At 40.1% G+C, this 23,220-nt stretch overlaps 4 protein-coding genes across 5 annotated transcripts; 1 reads left to right on the top strand and 3 right to left on the bottom strand.

The window, feature by feature from the left end:
* Positions 1 to 352: 352 nt before the first annotated feature.
* On the top strand, positions 353 to 3,763 carry ppcs (phosphopantothenoylcysteine synthetase). Its single transcript, XM_084349497.1, has 4 exons — positions 353 to 443; positions 1,989 to 2,523; positions 2,603 to 2,706; positions 3,051 to 3,763. The coding sequence occupies exons 2-4, from the start codon at positions 1,992 to 1,994 to the stop codon at positions 3,375 to 3,377; spliced, it is 963 nt and encodes a 320-aa protein (XP_084205623.1). The 5' UTR covers positions 353 to 443; positions 1,989 to 1,991; the 3' UTR covers positions 3,378 to 3,763.
* Positions 3,632 to 9,454, bottom strand: utp3 (UTP3 small subunit processome component). The gene is made up of 16 exons (XM_084349496.1): positions 9,264 to 9,454; positions 8,866 to 8,953; positions 8,252 to 8,308; positions 8,099 to 8,155; positions 7,926 to 8,019; positions 7,771 to 7,839; positions 7,549 to 7,670; positions 7,293 to 7,448; positions 7,128 to 7,199; positions 5,792 to 5,832; positions 5,608 to 5,704; positions 5,274 to 5,411; positions 5,026 to 5,162; positions 4,866 to 4,944; positions 4,037 to 4,144; positions 3,632 to 3,913 (listed from the first exon to the last, which is right to left on the bottom strand). The coding sequence occupies exons 1-16, from the start codon at positions 9,278 to 9,280 to the stop codon at positions 3,824 to 3,826; spliced, it is 1,422 nt and encodes a 473-aa protein (XP_084205622.1). The 5' UTR covers positions 9,281 to 9,454; the 3' UTR covers positions 3,632 to 3,823.
* Positions 9,455 to 10,360: 906 nt separating this feature from the next.
* On the bottom strand, positions 10,361 to 16,659 carry fam83e (family with sequence similarity 83 member E). Its single transcript, XM_084348503.1, has 7 exons — positions 16,108 to 16,659; positions 15,365 to 15,511; positions 13,699 to 13,823; positions 13,175 to 13,615; positions 11,596 to 11,824; positions 11,309 to 11,515; positions 10,361 to 10,896 (listed from the first exon to the last, which is right to left on the bottom strand). Exons 1-7 carry the CDS (start codon positions 16,576 to 16,578, stop codon positions 10,696 to 10,698), a joined length of 1,821 nt encoding a protein of 606 aa, XP_084204629.1. The 5' UTR covers positions 16,579 to 16,659; the 3' UTR covers positions 10,361 to 10,695.
* A 981-nt stretch (positions 16,660 to 17,640) lies between these two features.
* On the bottom strand, positions 17,641 to 22,798 carry emp3a (epithelial membrane protein 3a (MAM blood group)). 2 transcript variants are annotated; one of them, XM_084349164.1, is made up of 5 exons: positions 22,083 to 22,798; positions 20,064 to 20,174; positions 19,826 to 19,928; positions 19,529 to 19,669; positions 17,641 to 18,182 (listed from the first exon to the last, which is right to left on the bottom strand). In XM_084349164.1, the coding sequence occupies exons 2-5, from the start codon at positions 20,139 to 20,141 to the stop codon at positions 18,007 to 18,009; spliced, it is 498 nt and encodes a 165-aa protein (XP_084205290.1). In that variant the 5' UTR covers positions 20,142 to 20,174; positions 22,083 to 22,798; the 3' UTR covers positions 17,641 to 18,006. The 2 variants fall into 2 exon arrangements, with proteins under 2 accessions (XP_084205290.1, XP_084205291.1); XM_084349165.1 differs by having other exon boundaries at positions 22,103 to 22,798.
* Positions 22,799 to 23,220: the final 422 nt, after the last annotated feature.

Genomic DNA, 23,220 nt, shown 5'->3' with positions numbered 1-23,220 from the left:
AAAGTATAAAACTGTATGAAACTCACCAGAAATGATGATGATGTCAAAATGGAGCTTTTAATTTATGCCATTCCAGCTTAAAGAGGAGACAACAGAGAAGATCCTACGAGCAGCACACTAATAAAAGTGTCTTTTGTCATGACTCTTGCTGAGTCAGTGGGACAGTCCGATCTCAAAGATCCCCTGTTATACAAATTTCCCCTTCGCCCTCGTGGAGTGTGTGCTCGCTCATGTTCATAAAGCCTGAAACCTCATATGAAAGTGAGAAACGGACTGAGGGCACGACTGACGGATGATGGTGGTGTAGTACCGCTCACGTCCACAGGGGGCGCCGACGGGTTTCCCTGCACCTGAATAAAGACCAACGAGTGAAGCTCAGTGCTTTCAGGAAGTGCAGAAGTTGTTGTGAAGCTGCTCCGGACTGAACAACCTCCACATATAAAGTAGGGCATTTTGCAGCTTTGTCTTTTAATATTAAGATAAAAACGAGATTTGATTTTGTATAATTGATGGTATTGTCACGGTGGTAAGTTACTGTCAAATAGCAGATAATGTGTCGTGATTTTTTATTTTTTTTTGTAAAAGAGTGCAGGAGACGACTCACCTGCCCTGTCATATTACTGAACACATGTTCACCTTATTTTGTCCTCGGCAAAATTATCTAAAGAGAATTAATTTCCTTAAGTCAAGCAGCAAACAGACTTTTATTAGGCAAAATGTGAAAGTCAGGCTTCACCTGTGAACTTTACTTAGGTTTAGGTAGCCTGTATTTATGTATTTGTTTGTTTGACAGTGACAGTGCACAGCTTCTTGGCTGCATCGGAGTTAGCTGAAAGCTAATTTAGACAACGTCTCAGTTATGAAAATTACAGGACAACACTGAATCACTATACAAAACATCAGCGACCTCAACATCAACAACAACAGGATTTCAAAACATTAAAACATGACAACAATAACAACCGGAATTCATGGTATTGATATGACATTACTGTAGGGATTAATAAGATCCTGTCAAGTCTACAGACATACAGTGATTTCAAATCTGATCTGCCATGTTTAAAGTAAAAATTCTGATATTTATACATTGGCTGGGAAAGACACATATTTTGCAATAAAACACTAAAATGTGGTTATCAAACACTTTTGATAAAAAAGTTGTAACAGAGGCAGGATACTCTACAGTTTAACAATAAACGTTACTGTCTAAAACTACATCATAATCGCAGAAAAACAAATTGGACAACACGTACACTGATACCAATATATCTGCAATTAGCCAAACAAGGTATCTGTCAGGCTCTGGTTTTTAATATTATATCACCACCAATATTAATTAGGTGAACATTTTTAGACCTCACAGTATAATGTAAACCAGCTCTACATAGCTATATAATATATATATTTATTTATTTATATAGCAGTAAAAACATCAAATCAAAGCAATAAAACCCAAAAATTATGACATAAACAAGATAAAACATTTAAAAACAACAATAAATACGAACAGTTAAGGAAAAGCCATACTATTAAAATGATTTTTAAGAAGAGATTAAAAGGAGGATACTGAGTTTGCCTGCCTGAGATCCTTACTATTGTCCAGAATTTTTGGCATTGTGCTTATTTTGTATTGACACTTTTTTTTTAACTCGATGTAGGCAGGACATTTTACAGTTTAACAATACAAGTTATTGTCTAAAATTACATTATACCCTCAAATGTTTGTTTTGCATTTAGGATTCAGTGAAAAGTTTGACTTGGCTGCAGGCAGCAGTGTCAGATTTCTACTGTATGTCCCACATTACATCATCAGGTTAACTTCTTAAACTTGTGTTAGCTTCCTCCAGACCCACAAAAGAGATTATACAACTGGTTAAACAGGCCGGCCAAACTAAGATCCCCTTTTTAACCCCAGGTCTGATGCTCTGTCCTCGTCCACCGCTATTCTGCTACACTGACTCCCCTCTCCTCTCACTCTCTTTTATCAGGCAATGGCTGAACCTAGAATATCTTCCATTGATGGGAAGTTAGCTGAAGAATTTGCTGTTCCCTCCCATGTTGAGGAGGTGAAAGAGAAGATGGCTGCCTTTGCCGTGCATCATGCTGCAGCAGGTCGCAGGGTGGTTCTCATCACATCAGGAGGCACCAAAGTTCCCCTCGAGTCCCGCACTGTTCGATTCCTCGACAACTTCAGCAGCGGCAGACGAGGAGCCTCCTCAGCAGAGTATTTCATAGAGTCTGGCTACGCCGTCATCTTCCTGCACAGGCATCGCTCCCTCTACCCCTACACACGCATGTTCTCCACCATGAACATGCTGGACGCCCTGAAGTTCAGAAGTGACGATGGAGCATCCAGTAACTCTGAAGTGGTGGTTAACCAGCAGGTGCTTCCGAACATCGCTAAAGTGCTGAAGCGATACCAGGAAGTGAAAGAAAGCAAACTCCTTCTGCCTATTGAGTTCAACACCCTGTCAGAGTATCTGCATCTACTCAAAGCAGCAGCACAGGCACTCAGCACAATAGGTAAAACTTAACATGTCAGGTTACAGCCGTGGCTCTTATTTAGGATGCTGTTCATAACTTGGTTTTATTCTGTGCTTAGGATCCAAGGCCATGTTTTACTTGGCTGCAGCTGTGTCTGATTTCTACATCCCAGCATCTGAGATGCCTGAACACAAAATCCAGTCTTCCAATGGACCTCTTCAAGTGAGTGCAACCTTCCGACAAATGCTGATGTAACGCTGCAATCCATTGCAATTTCTGATCAAATACCAAAATATTGATAGTCTGAAAATGTTGTTCAGTGTTTTCAAAATATTAACACAATGAGATTTTTGATAAATGTCTTAGTGGGTAAGGGCAAGTATTACAACAAGTAGAAGAGTCTGGTAAGACCAAAAAATGACATCACTTTATTGTAACGCAGCCTTTAAAACCAGGAAATGACAACACTTGTATATCATGATATAAAAACATCTACAATCCAAATGTGTTGCCCAGATCTACTTGTTATTAATGAAAATAAACCTTTTTTTCCCCCTCCCTTACAGCTCAGTATGAACATGGTCCCCAAGATATTGTCCCCCCTGGTGAAGGAATGGGCACCTCATGCCTTTGTCATATCCTTTAAGCTAGAGACAGATGCAACCATCCTGCTGGACAAGGCCCGGCGGGCTCTGGAGACCTACAGGCACCAGGCGGTCGTGGCCAACGTGCTGGACTCTAGACGGGGTTACGTGGTGGTGGTGACTCCTGAGACTCAGGCTGAGCTGATCCTCACAGAGGAGGATGAGAAGAACGAGGTGGAGATCGAGGATAGGATAGTGAGCAACCTGACATCAGCGCACAACAAGTTCATAACTCGACAAGGGGGTTGACCGTAATCGCCCACACTGCATGTTTGGGTCAGTGACGCAGCTTTAAGTTGTTGTCTGTGCTTTCCAGATCCTGAGCTCGACTTAATTCATACTTGCCTGTTCTGCTGACAAGTTGCTGTATATGTTGTATGGTTCGATTACATTAGAAGTAGCTATAAACACATCTTGCCTTCCCCTGTCTTTTCAGCATGCTTTAAAAACGAGCCTCTAAGCTTTTAAATGCTGTCTCTGTACAGGGACGATATACAAGTTAGTGAAAGTTTGTAAAATGTTTATTCGCACAGAAAAACATTTTGATGTCTTTTCTACAACAATGACTGACAGTTCAATAATTCAGTGATGTGCTTTACTACAAGAGTCACCCATAATAAACAACAAGTACAGTCCATTGGTGTTTCTTCAATCCTACGGTCCCACTCGGCAACTTATTTCGGATTCTCTCCTGGTTACTTAAGTTTGGTGCCCTTCTTGACACCAGCACGAATACCAGACATCTCTCCGCTGTATCTCGTCTCCTCCCGACGAACCTCACGGACCTGGTGAATATGAAAAACAGTCTTAGTGTCGACTTAAACTCTTGATTTCCATCTGATGTGCCTACAGACAATTCTCGAGAAAAAAATACTTGTAATATTCTCATCAGCGTGTGGAATACAAACCTGGCCCTTTCTGCGGATTTTGGCCCGTCTGAACTTCTCTTTGTTCTTGACTCTGGGATTGCGGTCAATTTTCTTCCTCTTTGGTGTCAGCCCCTTGTTCTTGGCCATCTGTGGAATTAGTAGAGGTGTATAATTAGAACAAGTGCTCAAATATGACAAAGAATAACATGTTTCTTTTTTTATTTGATGGGGAGAGAGCACATTAATGAACATCAATGAGAGGGGAACCATATATATAACATATTTTGCTTAAGTCTCAATGCCAAAGGGTTGAGAGACCACAGTGATTAGTAAGTACTCAGACACGTGAGCTACAGTGAGGCAAACACTTTAAAACAACTGAACTTCCAGTGTAGTCCATATTGTTGTACTACATAGACGGATACAATTTGTGATTCACAGAGTATAAAAAGGTGACAAGTATACATATATATATTTTTCTTTCCAAACAAAGAAAACTTAATGCTAAGACTAAATGTTAAATTTAATCCTGTTGATACAATGGAAACCAGTATAAGATTATCAAATAAGGTGAGGCTACAACAAACAATTATTTTCACTGTTGATATTTTCTTCAATTTGATAAATCGATTATCAAAATAGTTGCCGATTTGATATTTGACAACTAATCAATTACTCTAAACTCAAGGTTGTTATTTGAGCATTAAAGTTGACATTAAACTCTGCAGTATACCTTACACTTAAACCCAAAAACAATATGTCTATCTAGGCATATCTTCATCTTCATACTGTTCAATATTGGACCATTTCAGTTAACTCTGACCGTAAACACTAATATTTCAGCATGTAAGTGGTCGTAACTCAGTACCTGGTACGTGATTCCTCTCTTAGCATCTCCGTCAGGCGCTTCCTCCTCATCATCATTCACATCATCATTCTCTCCCAACCTGCAACAAATTGACAATTCAGATGAGATGCCCCAGTCGATTATGTCCCAGCCGCCACTTCAAGACTCAAGTTATTCTTACTCTTCAGCCTGTGGTTCGTTGCCCTTTCTCTTCAGCTTCAACCGCTCCTCCATCTGTTTGTAGAAACGCAGAGCTGCTTCCTCATCCAGGTCAGAGTCCAAGTCCTCCTCAACCTCAGGCACAGCTGCTCCAGAATCCTGCAAACAAATGTTCACTTGTTACCATTCAAGTTACATATTAAACATCAGCATCAGCTTCAAACTGAGGATGTCCCACAGGTCTGAAAAAAAATCATACATAAATCTCACCTTTTCCTTCTTGCTGGAGACTCTGGTCTTCTTGCCTGCTGCTGTTCTGCTGCCAGCCTTTTCTTCCTCCTCACCAGCTAGTAGCTTGCGATATTGTGGTGCAAGTCGAGCGTCTACTGCGCCAAGTTCATTGATGAGCTGCAGGCAGGTATTGAAGAGTCAGTAACACATAGGGTTATAACTAATGTTTACAGTTATTGCTGCCATTGTCAAACTGTAGTGATATTAACAGTGGCAGACTTCAGAAAGTTGTCCGAAATAAGAGTTTAGAGCATACAAAGTACATTCACTGTCCCACTGGCAGCAGGTGTTAATGTGTATAGTGTGGACTTACATTTCTGTAGGTGAGCAGTCTTTCAATCACAGGATGGTTATGAGCTGGGATCCGTTTTGCTTTAAGCACCATGTAGAAACTGATGTTTGTGCAGTAACTGCAACAGGAAAGGATCATCAGCCATTCAATGGAGGACTGTGACAGGATGTTTGCTATATCTAATTACAATTTAAGGACAACTTACTTGAGATAAAGCTGCTGTTTTGTCTTGAGGTAGTCGGCACCCTTTGGAAAACCAAATGAAAGTCATTCAGATTCACATACTTGATTTCTATGTACATGACATCACATATCCACACCACAAGCTGACACAGCACCACGTTTCTCCCTTATGTACTCTACAGCTAGAGAGAGGAAAACCCTGATCATTAATAAATATAAGAATAGCCATTAGATTACCCCAAATATTTTAATGATCAATATAAATGTTGTTGTGATTACAGTTATTTTAACAAAGCAATAATGCTCATTAAGATTTTAAGAGTAATGGCTTGTATACCCCAGGTTTAGCAGCTTGTGGGAACCGTTTTCATAACAATAAAAAGACGAAGGCTCCTTTAAAGTCTTTAAATATGCAAAAATAATATTTGGTCACCAGGGGGCAGCAAAGCCAATGTTGAAAATCCATCACCTTCTACGTTAAAATGACAGACTTGCTAGCAAACAGATGCTTATTTACACATCCAATCATTTCATAGTAACATCGTCATTAATTTAGAGTTGTGTTTGTGTCCCGCTGATAATGTTGGTGCAATATTCTCTTTTTTCTCTGTTTTTAGTCTCTAACAACCAACTAATGAGGGAAATATCTGGCTCTTAAGCTGCTAAATGTTCCATTACACATTTTATTATTTATTCTTATATACTTTTATTTAGTATATTACTACACTATGTGTGTATTACAATGTCACGTGCAATTACCCTGTGCAAATTGTCCACCTCATTTGTATGTGAAAAGTGAATAGTGTACACAGTCTTTATTATTATTTGTATTTTATTATATTTCTATTACTCTATTGTGTATCCGATCTTTCCTTTGCTTTTATCTTGTTCCAATTTTCTTATCCTTGACTCAATGTGTAAACTGCCATAACACATGAATTTCCCCAGTGAGGGATCAATAAAGTCTTATCTCATTATGTTCACCAGCTGGCGCCTAACTCTGCCTGTCTGCAGTTTAGTGCTGAACAGGTAGCATAAGTATGCGTTTAGAGATATTTTGAACAGAAACCAACTGCCTGCTGCAGCCAAAAACAAAGAGAGCAGTGAGAGTGAAAGTTTCGGAGGGGAGAGTAAACAAGGAACTGAAATTCAATTTAAAGCTCTGTAAAGTCGCATGGAGCTTCAGATTCAGATATTTCTGTTTCACAGTCACATTGTTTTCACATTCATAATTTAATACACTATGTTATTGTTATTATAAATACATATATATAAATAAATACATATAGACTATAGCTGCTTTAAATTCAAAGTCTGGTGACAAATTCACAGCTGGAAAAGAAACTAAACGCACTCACCTTTCCTGGTGGGATCTTTCCATCTTTGACCATCTGTACAAGGGGCTGCAGCTCATCCTTCAGTTCAGCGAGCTGCAGACATCATACAGTAACACATCAGTTACATGTTTGTCTGTGGAAAATAAGCAAATACCTTTTGGCTCATTAAATCTGAGGTTGTTTTACCTTTGCCTTGAAGTCTTGGATAAGTTCAAGCAGTTCTGGCGACTCCTTCTTCAGAAGTTTCATCTTCTCCTTCTGGGACATCTGCTTCAGGTCTTTCACAATCCTCTCCTCCTTTTCAACGGTCTTGTTTTCATCTTTCTCCTCCACAGCAAACTCCTTCATTAGAACATAAAAACAACCAAAGTTAACAAAAACATGTTTTAGCATCATGTGGATTCAACTGCAGGTGTTGATGAGAGGTTTACAATAAAAATACCTGGAAAAGGTTTAAATCATAATCCTCCTCGCTCAGATTTGCAGCTAAACGGTTTTGGATATTTTTAGCCTCTTCTTCTTCCTCTTGTTCCTCAGTTTCCAACTCTTCTCGAGACCTCCCTTCTGTTATAACAAAATTATAATGTTGCATCAGCCAAACGTACAACAAAACGATCATGAATTTCCTTGATATTTATTATTGCAGGAGAGAAAAGATGCTTACTGGTGGCCACATAGTCAGTGTCATAGTACATCTTCTTCTTGGCTCCCCACGCCATTTCATTAGGAAGATCTGAGGAGGACAACAAACTTACAGTTAAATAGGCAAGGATGACAATAAACCAAATGCTAAACATAAACTGTTGATTTTATGTTCACCTTCATCGTTTTTCCCCTCTAGATCACTCTCCATATCTTCCTCTTCTTCCTCCTCCTCGTCCGACTCAGAATCGTCCAGAGCCATCACCTCCTCCTGTAAAATTTAGATGAGCTTAATTTGTTCATGAACTACATTCCTTTCCCTGATCCAAAATAAGACAATAAGCCATCACCTCATCATCCAGTTCCTCCACGTCGCTCTCGATCTGAACACCACTGGCGAGAAGTTTCTGTGTCAAAGAGAACACAGCCCGAAAAAAAGTTAATATATCTATGAAACAGCACCATACACTTACAAAAGGCCACTAACACTGAGGTGAACTTACTGCAATCTTCTCATCGTGAAACTCATCGATTTTGTCCTTTGTGTAACTTGCTGATTTCTAAAAGGGGAGAGAGGAGACGTGTTTAAATCTGTCTGACGGCACCTTTGAAAGTAAAGACCCCATCCCACGGCAAAGCTGATGTGGTGGTAGCTGGGAGAAAAACCGTTTCATCAATAACACAATATATGACTAGATAACATTTAACTGTGCATAGGTGTAAGCAAACCTTGAGCTTGAGTTCATGTTAACAGCTGTATGTTTCTAGTTTTTAAGCTTGCTGTGGCACAAATTCCCCACTTGAGGCAAATAATAAACAAATTGATATTAAATTGGATTTAAATAGTATCTCATGGCTGCATACAGTATAATACAAACTTTATTCTTCTGCTCTCAGTATGTTGAACCTCTATTACTTGTTGATTTCTATGGTTTCCCCCTTGTGCATATAATCAGATTACATTGTACATATGATTCACATAATTTAAGCACCTTTATCTAATACAACCATCTACAACACAGACACATACAGGGCTGTAATGGGCCTTTCAGTCAGTGTTATAAACCACACTAGTTGATGCAGACAACAACACAGCAGCCTAGCTGAGCCCTCTTACCTTATCAGGGACAGGCATGTGCTTGTAGCCTTCAGGGTCATCTTCATCATATTTTTCTGTCTTTCTTAGCCTTTGTAAGGGCTTACCCCTGAGAGGCAAAAGAGAGGAGACAGGTCTGAGCTGCAGTATTTACAGGATGTTCATATCATTGGACAATCTTGTAACGCTTGGTCTTGCCGGGATCTTCAAGGGTCCTGGGTCAGGTCTAGCTAAAATAGCTAAAAGTTACCATAACACGACGCCCTAACTGTTAATGACCACAGAGAAAACAGTGAAGGGAGGATAGCTAAGTGCTTCAGTGTTAAAGCACAGGGATGCTACGTTTGGAGTTAGCACAACAGTCACATTAACTCATGATAACGCGCAGCCAGATATTAGCTAACTTTAGCCGAACTCACCTTTTTGCTCGAACCATGATGGAGACGAGTTATACTTGTTTGTTACACGTAAACAAACAAAGCGAGACTTTACAATGACAATAAAAAAACACGCTTGAACGCCACTGGTTATATATGGAAATTAAAAGAAAAGAAAACTGTGAAGATCCAGTTGAGTTGTACACATTCCCACACTGGTCTCCATGTGCTTCCGGGATTTCTTCTTCTTCGCTACTTTTGACGGTGGTACAGAGCACTGTGAACGGTGCATACCGCCCCCTGCTGCACCGGATCATATCACATCATTTTATTTAGTTGTGTTTTTAAGTTTCAAATGATTTGTTTGTATGTTAAAATAAAAGAAACAAAAAATACTAATGCACATAGAAGGTAAAAATGATTTAGCTTTATTGATGACCTCGTATGTATGATGTATGTATAAATGTACAAAATGTATTTTCTTTAAACAACGATGATGATTTTAACCAAAAAGATACTCTCAAAAAAAAGATACTCTTGTATCTAATTGAAAATTGACCTGGTTTGAGAAGATGGAGATCTTTCATAATCTACCTTGTTTGTTTCCAAGCCTGATTAATTCTTTAATTGGTCGTTCAAACCTTGCAGATAATTTTAAAGAGGCTCTAAAAGCTCTGTTAAAGAGGGCTGTCTGTCTTAAATATTATCTAAATTATGGTTTAAAGTTGAAATTGAGTTACAAAGTGGTATTAGCAGGCCTAGCTGGTAAACATGCAAACTTTAGTGGATATGTACCTCTGCAATACAATACACGTCTTGACCACAATGTCAAAACTGTTATTTCTTCACACGCTGGAGATCATTTTAGTTGATTTTTAATTAAATTGTTAAAATTTAATTCCTGCATCTTTAAAAAAAGTTCTCAACTTTAACAGGAATTAAATTTCTGCGGTTGTATTTATTAATTTATGTGTATTCATGTATTTTTCTTGGCCCACAAAGTGTGCCTTTAAATGCTGTGAATCTTCAAAAGTGTTGATATATGTGTCTGAAAATACTGCTTGCCACTAGATGTCCCCCAAAAATCCTGGAAAGAAAAAAAAACATTCTGAGGACATAACATCCTGGTTTTTGCGAGTTTATTGGCACCATTTCCTTTTACTCTCTCCTGAGCCAGAATCAAAGAAAATGAATATCTATTGACAAAGTGTTAACAGAATAACTATAACTATTTACATTCTGGAGTAAAGCAGTGCATCAAACACTGTATATAACAAACAGTGAGACATCTTATCATCTAACTCTAATATCAAATCAACAGACAGAACCGTTACTGTATATACATTCATCATTTCAATGGTTTTATTCTCAAAGTCACAGTCTGTTTAGAGCTTAGTTTGGGTAATCAACACTGCAGAGGTCATATCTGTCACCAAGATGTTATGACAGAACATAATGCTCATGCATTTTTTTTTTATTTCCACGCTCCTGTTTCTTTTTCTTCCTCCGTGTCTACCAGCGACTTCCTCCAGTCTATACCGAGGGCGTAATTGGAGCTGCGAGGCCTCTCTCTGGGCAAGACGTGTTTTGGAGTCCTGTACAATAGAGGTTTGAATTCCTCGTTCCTCCTCTTCATCAGGGCTAAACCAGCTGTCATATCATCTGGGTCAAAGCCCTGCCAAGGAAACAGACAGTGATAGAAACAAAGAACGTTAAAATCATTGTGGTTGAATTAAATTTTATAACTCCGGCTGCTTATTTCCATCACTCCTCCTGGGTTAGTATATCAATAATTCATGTTAATGTCTGTCTGTAGGACAATGTTTACCTATTTGTCAGTGCCAGAATAAAGTTTAGTTTCTAGATGATAAGAATTATGATTAAAAAATATTTCTGTTGGATTTTTCTGACTTTTCAGAAAAGCTTATTTTATTTTCATGTTACACTACTTTTACATGAGAAACATATTCCAGTGGTTCTCCTACTTCAGTGAACTAAAAAGTCAACTCCTTTCTGTAAGAAGTATCTCTTCCTCCATCACTCCTTTTTCACAAGCATACAGAAATATGATGAATCCACAAACTTACACTGGCCTTAAACCTTGGCGGGGGGACATCATTTGTATCTGTGGTGTCTACGCTCAGGTTCTTCATAGACCGACTCAGCTCTGATGCAGTGGCGTTCGATTCACTGTTGAGCTGCCCAGAACGGTTCTGCCTTGACTTCAGCCTCATCATAATGTCATTCAGAGAGCTGAAGCTCTCAGACTGTGGCACCCTCAGTATTAAAGGTTTCTGTGAGGTGAGAAATGCATCTCAGCTTTTGTATCAAGGTTATAGCTCAAGTGTTCTGACAGCAAAGGCCGGTTACTTACTCTCGAAGTAGGTTTGTTCTCCGCTTTGGAGCTGGTTTCATTTGTGTACTCCTCTTCTACAATGGGCTCCCTGTTCGAATGCTCTTGTCTTTGCGAAGGGGCAACTTTGAGCTCTTTATCCGTTTGCTCTGGTGCTTTATCCCCAAGTGCTGTTGTTGTTTTGTCATTTAACTTGGTCTTCTCTTTGGAGTGTTGTCTGGAGATGAGTTTCTCTATTATGTCGTCCACCCTGCAGGAAAGAAAGAAACATTTTCTTTTGTACAAGACATTTTAATAATAATTACCTCCGACAAGGAGGTTATAGTTTCATCCGTGTCCGTTTGTTTGTTTTTCTGTCGGTTTGTTGTCAGCAGGATTACACCAAGATGAATGAATTTCTAAAAAATGTGCTTCCTTTATCTTTTGAAAGTTGCCTTGTCATACTTTCTGGAGTTGTTGTGTCTGTTGGCAAGAGCCACGTGTTGCTAAAAACGTAATAATGAAGATCCCTAGGAATGATTTCCATAAGGATGAATCATAAGGAACATTCTGGTGTCAGTGTCAATTAAAGCTAAATCATTGTACAAAAATAACAAAAACATCCTGTACAGCCAGTCAGATTACTTTGAAATGTAATGTAAATGGGAGCTCACATGAAGGTCTTTGCTCTTGTAATCAAAGAGGAGCACTTACATTAAATGTTCATCTTTCATTTTAAGTGTAAACTGGAACGGACCTGTGGAGTGGGCATACCTCCACCAAGGCCCAACAGTTCCCGATAGACCTCCTTCACTGAGAAATTAACAAAAATGTGGAAACTCGCCCTATCTCTCATTGTTAAAGAAAGTGAGGAAAATGTCTGTGATCCGGCCTTTTATCAGGATCCGCGCCAAAAGTTAACAGGGTCTACTCTTGGCTGAGAGCCATCCTCCATCCAAGTGTTGTGGAAATCCTCTCTGTAGTTTTTGTGTTATCGCTGCTGACAAACGCACACATGTATCATAATCTCCATTGGGGAGGTAAAAATGTGCTGAAGAAATTCATGATAATGTAACTACAATCTAATCGGGGGGCTGATCATAGTTATTTTTTCTAATCTGATTTTGTAATCTAACCTGATGTGTCAGATAGTTTGTTAGACAGAACCATCTTAGAAGTCGCCTTAGGAACTGTTTGGAAAAGGGAGGCGCTTTCAAAAAATACTTGTGTAAAGGTGTTTGGACGAACCATCTGTTTATCATGGGCTAACTTCAGCCAATCAGATCAAAAAAAAAACATTAGATGATGTTGCAAAGTGCTACCGGAGGAGCCTGTTGGTTGATCAAACTTCTTGCTGAAGCCAGTCAAGAGAAGAGCGACAACATCAAGAGAAGAGCGACAACATGTTTCCCATCGAGAAAAGCCTTCAATGCCGTTACTTGCTCTTCTTTTCAATGAAACATACTAACCAACTACATGCTGTAGCAGCATCAACACAAGCACACATTTGTTTGAATGGAAAAGTGGATTTTAAATCTGTATACTGTTTGCTTGGTCCAAAAACAACTTCCCAGACTCACTAATGGTGTCTAAGCTGGTTAAGTCAAGATGATCCATGTACCTTTTCTTATCCGCATATTGGTTTCCATCGTCAGTTAACCCATCCATAACGGGCGTGTTTTTATCAAACTGCATGCTGCTCTGCGGCAGCGTTTCCTCGGCCACAATGTCCTCCTGTTGGTCAGGAGAACTGTCAGGGACGTGCTGGTTACGATGGAAAACCCCCATGGCCTCCCAGTCCAGGACCATATTAGCAGGTGGGGGTGGAGGGCTGCTAATCTTCTCAGGCTGCAAAGGGAGTTTTTGTTTTGGAAACCTGAGATTTGGTCGTTCTTTCAGCTGATGGGTCACAGCCACAGGAGAACTGGCAACCGTACATGTGGCAGGGACGGGGAGCGAAGCAGCGTAAAGGATCCTGAACTCCGTGTCAAATGATTCAACAACCAGGCCGGTCAGAACGGTGATGAGCTGCCGGTGCAGGTGGGCGTCCGACCATGAGAGGCTGCAGAGTACAAAGACAGCTCGTTACATCACTCTCAAGTGTGTGGATACATATAAAAGGAAAGAGCTGACCTTACGACTCACCTGTAGCTGCCATGAATCACAGTCTCTGAGTCCACCAGAAGGAACTTGTCTTTCATTTCCCCGACCACCATTCTTCCCGTCCTCGAACAGAAGGTTTTCCCTCCGAGAACACGGACCCGTATGAGCTGCCGGATCACAAGATTACATTTAAGATTGAATTACATCGAAATTTGGTGTTTGTCTATGACAGAATGTGCTGCACATGTTGAGCCACTGTGTAACAACAACTGAAAATCTTTCTCCATGTACACAAATCCTAAATTTCACATTTCACACTGCATTTTCGTCCAGAAAGCGATTTTTATTGAAATTAACAATGATTTGTCTCTAACCTCAAACAAAGTGCTGTTGTTAACTAAACCTAATTGGACTAGATGACTCTGGTATGACAGTCCTGCACTTAGTATGCCAGCCATCCGCCCTAACCACCTACATACGCCTCCAGCATGTTTCATACACGTAGTGTTTTGTTTAGTCAATGAAACGTGGTGTGGGTACAAAAAAATAGTCCTGCTGAGAGTCACAAAACCAATTTAAAATGCACATGAATCATATAGTTTATATTTTGTGGCAACTTCATGAATTCTATGTTGGTAATCGGCCCAATGTTGGGAAATTGATATCATGCGTATCATCGGTATTGGTAAAAACTATAGCTGATAAATGGACTTGAAAATATGAAGCCAGATTGTCTTCAAACTTCAAACTGCTGCACCCGTGAGGGTTGCGGGGATGTTGCCGCTCTATCCCCCCCTTTCAGGGAGTTGCAGGGGTTACTGGAGCCAATCCCAGTTTTCAATGGGCATCTTAGTGTACAGCTGAATATGATGATGTCATTTCAGTAGTTTTTTGATTAAAAATTTGACCTGATGACGATGCCAATACAAAGTTATGGGATCACCAAACTATGATTCATCCTCAGGGGAACATGAATGTATTTACAAAGCTACTGGCAATCAATCAAATAGCATTTTCATTAAAAAACAAAAATATCAGTCAGATGGTGGATTGCAAAATCTTCTGTCAATCCACCATGTAGCTGTAGTTGAGATACTTCACCGGATAAGTGAGAACCTGCTGGCCTGCTGCTGACGCTAAATAAAAAAGTCTGAAGACCAAAATCATGAGGGTTCATCCTCTGGGCAGCAGGACAGACCTTGCCATCACCACGAGCATGGCTAAAAATTGTGCATCAGATTGTTAAAGCTTGACATAGACATATGATTAAGACAGTATCTTAGATCTTCTGATCATGCTGGAAAGTAATTCAGTCATGCATAAATGTCAATCAGTTTCGTCTTTTGATGGCAGGTTTTCGACCACTTCAAAGATAACACAGACAACACTGAATGCTGTGCAACCAGTTCAGCTATGTGTTGCTACAGATACGCTTTGCATTCCTAACATAAGCATACCAAAGCCAAAAGAAACACTTGCAGTTAACGAGATACCTCTCTAGAGTAGATATGCAGTCTGTCAAGCTTTTAATAGCTAGGATGTGCACTTACTTTCAAATGTGTTTTTGGCTTGTTGCATAATGTTTTGACATGATGGAGTGGTGCTGCTTGATTTTTGCCCACATAAAATCTCCGGTGTAATCACTGATATGTCAAATATGAACGCTAGGATGGCTTATGGGTGTGTGCTGATTTAGGAGGTGACTCACCGGATGCCTGAGCCTGCTGAGCGTGAAATTCTCCTGAACGGACCTTTGGTTCAGGATGATGTAAACAGCGACACCCCTGGAGGAAGCACTGTGTAAATCGCTGATTATTGCACTGTCTGTCAGTTTGTCCGTCACAATGGCAATTACCTGCATAGCACACAAAATGTCTGTAAGCCTATAATTGAGGGAATTACTCAGAAAGTGAAAGCTCTCACAAAACGAAACCCTTCTTTTGCTTCTTATTTTTCTGTGCTGATAGAAAGGAAATTATCCGATCATTCACCTTGAGGTAAGGTGATGAGGCCATCCCAAAGCGTCAGTTATCGACAAGTTGGGAATAACGTTTTTTACAAATAGCACCTTTAAACTGAATAAGTCCATTATATTTTTGAGTTTATTGTAAAATTTAAATCAAATTCTTAAAGGTAGGGAGGGCAACTCTGGAGAAAGATAGTTGATCTTTGAGTCTCATTCCCAGGTTGTCGCATACCGACGCTTAAGGTCAGAATTCAGGCCGAATCTTGACCCAAAGCGTCTGTATTTTACATCTTTGGAGGCTAAACAGTCAGCTATCTTTCTCCAGAATCACCCAACCTACCTTTAATTTAAAAAGAAGCAATCGGCTCAAGCCATAAAATAAATATAGTGGAGCAAAAGTGCAACCGGTCTCTCTGAAATGTAGTGGTGTATTTTTTTTTTTTAAACCCATTCATACAGATGGGATCCACATTATATTTACATACTTTCGTGGCCTTTTGCAGGTGCCACCTGATGACCTCTCTGACAGGAGGCCTGTTCTCAGTAGGAGGACTGGTGTGGACTGTGACGCTCCCCTTCGGCACCCAGAAGCTTTTCTCAGGCCAGCCCAGCTCTAGCGCCGGGGCTGGTGTGTCTGAGCAGGAAGGGAAGTACGTGGAGCAGAAGTCCTCCGTCTCTGAGCCGCCGATCCCACCATTCTCCTGTCTTTGCACCTCAAGTTGGGAGAAGCGAAAGTCCTCGGCCCAGCTGTTTATTTGGCTGACCTCTGCAGGAGAGAGGAAGCAGCCGGAGCTCTCTTTGGCGTCGATGAAGTTGTAAAAGGCCTCTGGCCCTTCAATGATGAGTCTCTCCACTGCCTGACGCTCCTTCTCACAGTGGAGGAACCCTGGGGAGGACTCAGTCAGTGGGCGGACCACTGCATTTTCATCCAGGCTCTGCTCTTGGTAGTTCGACATGACTGTCAGTCGACACCAGCCTGGTGTGTCTCTGGGAATAAGTGCTACCTACCTACTGTATCAAAGTGACTACAAGGCTATCCTGGGTCAGCTCATGTCACCCTTTAATCTCATTAATGTCATTTCACTCATCCTTCTGGCAAAAAGTCACAACATTTCCATGTTGGCGAGAACACATTTGCAGTCTTGATGATGAGTTTGCCTCAAAACGTGTTCAGGGTTCACAAGTTCAATCCCTCTGCAGCAGCCTTGTCTCCTAGCTCGTGTTGACACAAGAAAGAAAGCAGAATATTAAGATAAGTAACATAAAACATCAGTTTGAAGACACACAAATCAACAAATTGTGAAACCCACCTCCTGGACAGCATGTCTCACCTCTCCGGCTTCGGTATTACTGATGAACTTTCTTGAGCTGTGGCTCTGTGCTACATGTGTCGCCTCCCCTGCATGCCATCGCACTCCTCTTAACCCTTCCACTCCTTGTTAGATTCCAGACATTCTGCTGCTGACAGACGGGTACACTGCTCAGACACACCGGCACGATGCTATTGTTTTTGTCTCTTACCTTATAGGCTGATAATTAAATCAAACTCTTAAATATTCTGGTTTCAGTTTACACACTTCCTGAATGTGTGTGAGTCGTGTAGTGAATAAAACTGCCATGTTTACTTAAAGAGGCTGTCACTGATCTCACGTCTTTATAGACTGGTCCGGCTTGACAAGTGGCTTTGTATCACGTTATACTGCGTCTGACTTCCTAACTGAAGGCGGTGTAATTAAAGCGGCTTCTATTACATATCCTTAGAAACGTTGGAAAATATACTAGTGTCACTAGCCAGTTTTTAACAATTGTTTATCCTGTTCCTCTAGGCTACTTTTCTGGAGAAAATAGCATGAGCATTTAAGGAATGACACAAACCACAATGAGAGATTAAATGACAAAGATGGCACACCCTTTTGCAATCACAGTTTTGTGTTGGATGATTGCACCTGCATTGTGACACACATGAAGCACTAAAAACAAGCAGAACAGGCCTTACGCAGATTTAGATTGTAAATACATGAATGTTTTAATAGGCAAACACAAATATACACAAGCAATGCAAAACATTGTCATTTGAGCACCATATTGCCCTAATCACAATCATTCATTAAGCATAAGTAGTAAAGCATCACCTAATACTTCTATGTCAGAATCCTTTCATATGAGTCTCGTATCTTATAGCATGACTGAGTTTCAATGGCTTCTTTCTCAATCTGGTCTTGAGCGACAACAGTAAAGAGATGCCACCACGATGACGCAACATCCTGCGTACAATGCAGCACTGTGGGGTGGATCTTGAGTCACAAAGAAAACAGACATGTACCACCCAAAGACCAGAAAGCGAAGGGAGTGAGGAGGATTTTTCATCCTCCCGGTTTCTTCTCTCACTGCTTCTTGCGCAGGTGTACATATAGTAACGCGCTGATCAGGAGGAGAGGGATACACAGCCACGCCAGGATGAAACAGTAGCCGAAGCGCCCTCTGCTCAGATCTCTTGAGTCGTTCAAGATCTCCTTTCTGTGGAAGGTGAAGATGAGGCACGCAGCAAAGCATGTGAAACCTGCGAGAGAAACACATGACAAAGTTGTAGTTCAGATTCTCTCATGTCATTACAGTGAGACATTTTCATGCTAAGGTACATTTTTAATGACACTTAAGGGATGAATGAGACTTTCTTGATGAAACCTTAAAGGTCCCATATTGTGCTCATTCCCAGGTTCATACTTTTATTCTTGGTGTCTACTGGTAAATGTTTACATGCTTTAAAGCTGCTGTAAGCTTTGTCATTGTTTAAGCTAACTTTCAGTCTGTTTTGCAGTCAGCAATCTCCTCCCTCCTCTCTACATCACCACACTTACATTGTCTCCTTTTCTTTTCCTGAGGAAGCTATCTTTGCCTTTTTTCTTTTCATCAAGCGTTTTTCTTTGCTTGGCATGCTTTTTAGTATAAACCATCACCGTCAGCGCTGAAACTGGTAGCTTTGACTGTTCCACTAAACGGGAGGATCCTGTTTTGCATTTTAATTCATGTAGCACATAGATCTGCTTTATAATCAAAAAACGACATTGAAATCTTACTTTCTACAATATGGAACCCTAAAGGTTAAATCTATTCTGAAGGGATAAAAATGGCATTGCTCTAATATTTTTGTTAGTGTCAGCAAATGCTACAAAAAGACCAAAACCAACAATGCGTCAGTCCGTCTCACAAGTCTCCAACTTCCCTAAACTGTCTGTGGTACCCAGCCTCAATCCCAGTGAGTCTTACCAAAGATTTGATTTTAAAAAGAGGGCCAGAAAAATGTCAAACACACCTTTTTCAAATGATCAGCTCGTTGTCGAACGCTGCATTAGCCCAGTAATGACCAATTAATTTGAATCAGGTGTGTTGGGACAGTGAAACGTCTAAAACATGCAGGACAAGGGGCCTGTGCTGTGGAATATTGAGCACTTTCGGTTTTAGTAAATGTTTCTTAAACATGAGTAAATAGTGCATTTGTTGGGGACTATTTTTTGCTGCGGATTAATACACATTTGGTGCTCTTTTGAGTACAGTGTCCATCGTAATGGCTGAACGTGTCATCCAGTGCAGCATTGTGGTTTATCAGTGTGTTTCTAATAGGCTTTAGATAGGTTTATTGTTGGTTTTGATTATTTTACGAGATTTGTTGACAGTAAGAAAAATATAGAACCCCAAATGTGGATTACTTTGCTAAATTGCAAAAGTGCAATAATTGGACACCATTCACAAAAAGTATAAAATAGCAAAAATAAACTAAGCTGTCTCTTAAAATCTAGAAAAGTAGTTAAGTTGATACTGTCATAAAAGAAATCTGTAGATTTTATGATTTATTAATGAAATAATAAAATGCATGTTATGTGGCTTATGAAAAAAGTCTTCAGACACCTGCAAAGGCCTGACAGAGGCCTGTGAAGTAGAAGAGCCCTCCTCTGGACATGGTGATCAGCTGACCCAGAAAAACCAGGAAGGAGATGGAGGAGAAGACCACAGAGAGGACCATGAGGGCCTGGACGGACTGCAGCCAGTCTGAAAGAGCAGGTCGGAGAATGAGGTATTGACATTGACTCACAAGCTAAAAGCTTCAGGCAGTAATGAAATATCCAATCATGCAGCAACAAGACCAGTTAATCAACAAACCAGGACGCTCATGTTTTCAAGAAAGCATGCGGATAAATACTTTACCGCTTTCATTGGTAGTAGCACACAGCCAGGTCTTTGTTTCATTATCGTGGAAGCAGTTGTACCAGAGGTCTCTGATTTCTGAATCAGTCCATACCCACCAGGACTGAAAGCCAGAAAGAAAGAAAGAAAGAAAGAAAAACCACAAAACCACAGTCAGCATGTTGTTGTGCAGCATTTTTGAGTGTGCTTTGGTTCACATCATACAGGGCTGAACAGTGACATCTGCTGTGTGTCTCACCTTCTCCAGGGTGGCGATGAGGAGCATGGCCAAGGTGGTCAGATGCAGCACAATGATCGTTGCAAGCAGGAAGGCCATGGTTGCTTGGAGATGAGGGAAGAGTCTTGTATCCTGTGTACAAACAACCCAGTGTAGTTATTATGATGGCCCGAAACACCGCACTCTTGGTCTGCCTCTGGAGGACACTTTAAGCACTTTCATCATGCTTCTCAACATCTGTACCGGCAATCTCTGCCCATTTATCAAGCCACAAACAGACAGAGGGATCTCTTTCTGTCTTCAGAGCCTGACCTGTCTCTGAGGAATACAACAGAACATCAGCTCCCTGTAACTGCTGTAAACAAACTTGTAGTCTGAAAACCACAGTCTGACATACTGAATCTAAATCTGGGTATAAACTTTATACGGTCTGTCGCATATTTGAGGTACAATTAAAAGACCTAAAAGTCTTATTCCCTTTTCAAATACTTCCCCTCAATGATCCACACCCTATGAAGTTATTGTGAAACAGCGTTTAAGTCAAATGGCAAAAAGTGATGAATGACTCAGATTTTATTTCAATCAGTGACTATTTCCATCAAAATATTTGTGAGGGCACAAGCAGAAATGGGAAGTCACATTATTAAGAAAGAATTGTTCTTTTTGATATTTTCAGTTCCCCTAGATACAGCTGTTAAAACAAGAAAAAACACTAATAATAAATAATAAATAAAAATAATAATAATAAAAGATGTAACTTCTCCTTAAACACGAATGCATTGTTGTCTGCCGTTTTTCTACTACATTATATGAAGCTAAGAGCGTAATGCACAAATTAAATGCATTTCATACTTTTAAATCTAAAAGTTTTCTCAATTTTTAAAAAAATATATAAATAACAATATATAAATATTTTCTATTAATAGCCCATACGTAGACAACTGGCTGGTATCTATGGTATGTTGTCCACAATACGTTGCACTACAATCCCCAGCAACATCCTGTGTTTTTACCCAACTTGGTGCCTGCTGACAATGTAACAATGTAAAAAGAAAAAAGAAAAAAGCAGAACCAGCAGGCTCTGGGCAGGGCGTTGCCATGGTAATATATAAAAAACAGTGGAGAGGAGTGTAGTAATGAACAATACACACTTAAATAGTATCTAGATTTAAAGGGGCTCTTTGTAACAATTTGTTGCAATTTACATGTATTAATCACTTTTTTATTGGCCATATATGAAAATACGTGAAAAACGAGACCTTCCCTGTCTGTCTCGGTTGCCTATACAAGCCTATGGACGGTTTGTTTAATTTGTTTAATGCTGTTGGACTGTGGATTTCTTTAACAAAGACGTGAACTGGATTTTAACGTTAGTTTAGAAATGGAGTCCACTAACATAATTTGAGGACTGGTTTCCAGCACAACACAGAAGTAACACAGCGCCCCTTTCAGGGTAACATCAGAGGAGATGCAGACCTTTAGATACCTTAGGTGTCAGGGGGATACATAATTCATAGACCCTTAAGGATGTCGCAAGATAATTTGACTACCTCTCAGCAGCTATGGTGAAAAAGATAAAATATTCCCCATATTTCAGACTGGGGAATAGTTTTTACATTACACTACCTGTCCTGTCAAATTGCCAACCCTCGACTGTACAGTCCACTCAGACTTTCTACGCCTTGCACATGTTTGTCTTTCCCACCAGCTCTGCCCATAGAGGGAAATCTGTTGCCATTAGATTGTGGACAATTCAGAGAGGCATGTGTTTGATTACATACTGCTACATCTGGTTAACAGGACAGCGTGAGGCACTTGGCACAGACAGAGGGGAAGTACTAGTGACAGAAACGGTAAGAACGTCACAGTGGAGGAGCAAAGTTGTGTCTTCAAAAATGTTAAAAAAGCAATATCATCATTTTGTTAGCATTTGGCCACATTTGGGTGTGACCGGCATACACCATACTGAACTGTATGTGTCAGAAAGGAATAGAAAATCCATGCATGTCACTTCTGTTTATGTTTGGATGAAGTCCTTACCCTTCAGCTTCAGTCTGCACCCTTCAGTGATCGTCTCTGATTTTTTTCCACCCCTGTTGCTGCAGTCCTCCCTCTGTGCTCTTTCTGTCCTCGCAGACGTTTTAGCTCCAAATCTTGGGGAGAAGTCTACAAAAGAGGAATGTGGAGTTAGATATAGGAGGAGTTCTCAACACCCATTTCCTCAACACTTTCCCTGCCCTCCCCCTCAAATCTCTGGTCTGGACCAGCTCAACACCAAAACTAACAATCCCCTGGACTGGCATGAACACAACATTTTCTCAAAAAGCTGTACGACACACATCCAATCTGCATTCAAATTCAAAACTAAATATAATGAGGTTGTGAATCCCAAGTTGAAACTTATTTGTCAAAACAAACAGCGTGTTGTATAACTGAAGCCACACTTTTGTGCCAGTGCTGCACATGTACTCATGCTGTTCATTCAGCTGTGCTGCTTGGCATGAAGACAAACAGAGTATTTCCAGAGGGCAGTGATTGAGAGGCAGGAAATAAGGGCTGATTGCTTCCCACTCTTCATCGTACATGTGCAGGAAGTCTTGGACCACCCAAGACACAACAGACAGCGTTTGATCCTAAACTTGATCCTCAGAAAGAAATTGAATTTGCATAGAAATAGTTTAACACAGGTCTCACATCATCAAATTATGGAATTAAAATCTCCCAGCTTGGTATATTTAATGATTTTTCTTCATTTTATCGATTGCACTTAAAAAGACTTTATTTGCAACGTATAACAATTAATGTTGTTATTTGTATAATGAACACACATTATAAGCAAGTTACTGGCAGCAACATCAACAATGGATGTCAATACTTTATTAGAATTGATTTCATTAATTAACCAATAATTGTTGGTGAGGGATGTATTAAGATCCCTAAGAAAGAAACAATACCACACAGTAAAATACTCCTATAAGTAAAAGTCCAGGATGAAAAGTATTAGCTAAATGTAAATAAGTATCATGAGTAAAATGTACTCATATTAAAGTATCACAAGTAAAAGTGTGGTCATCATAAGTATAAATAGAAGTATAGTAAGTATTAGAAATTATATTGTGGAATCTGTGCAAGTTGCATAAATGTGTGTCACCATTTAATTTTTTTAGTTGTTTAAGGT

Source organism: Pagrus pagrus, assembly GCF_965226575.1.
Source record: "Pagrus pagrus genome assembly, chromosome: 3".
NCBI classification, from domain to species: Eukaryota; Metazoa; Chordata; class Actinopteri; order Spariformes; family Sparidae; genus Pagrus; species Pagrus pagrus.
The sequence above is the reverse complement of the archived record's forward strand: the minus strand, read 5'-3'. Positions and strand labels throughout refer to the sequence as shown.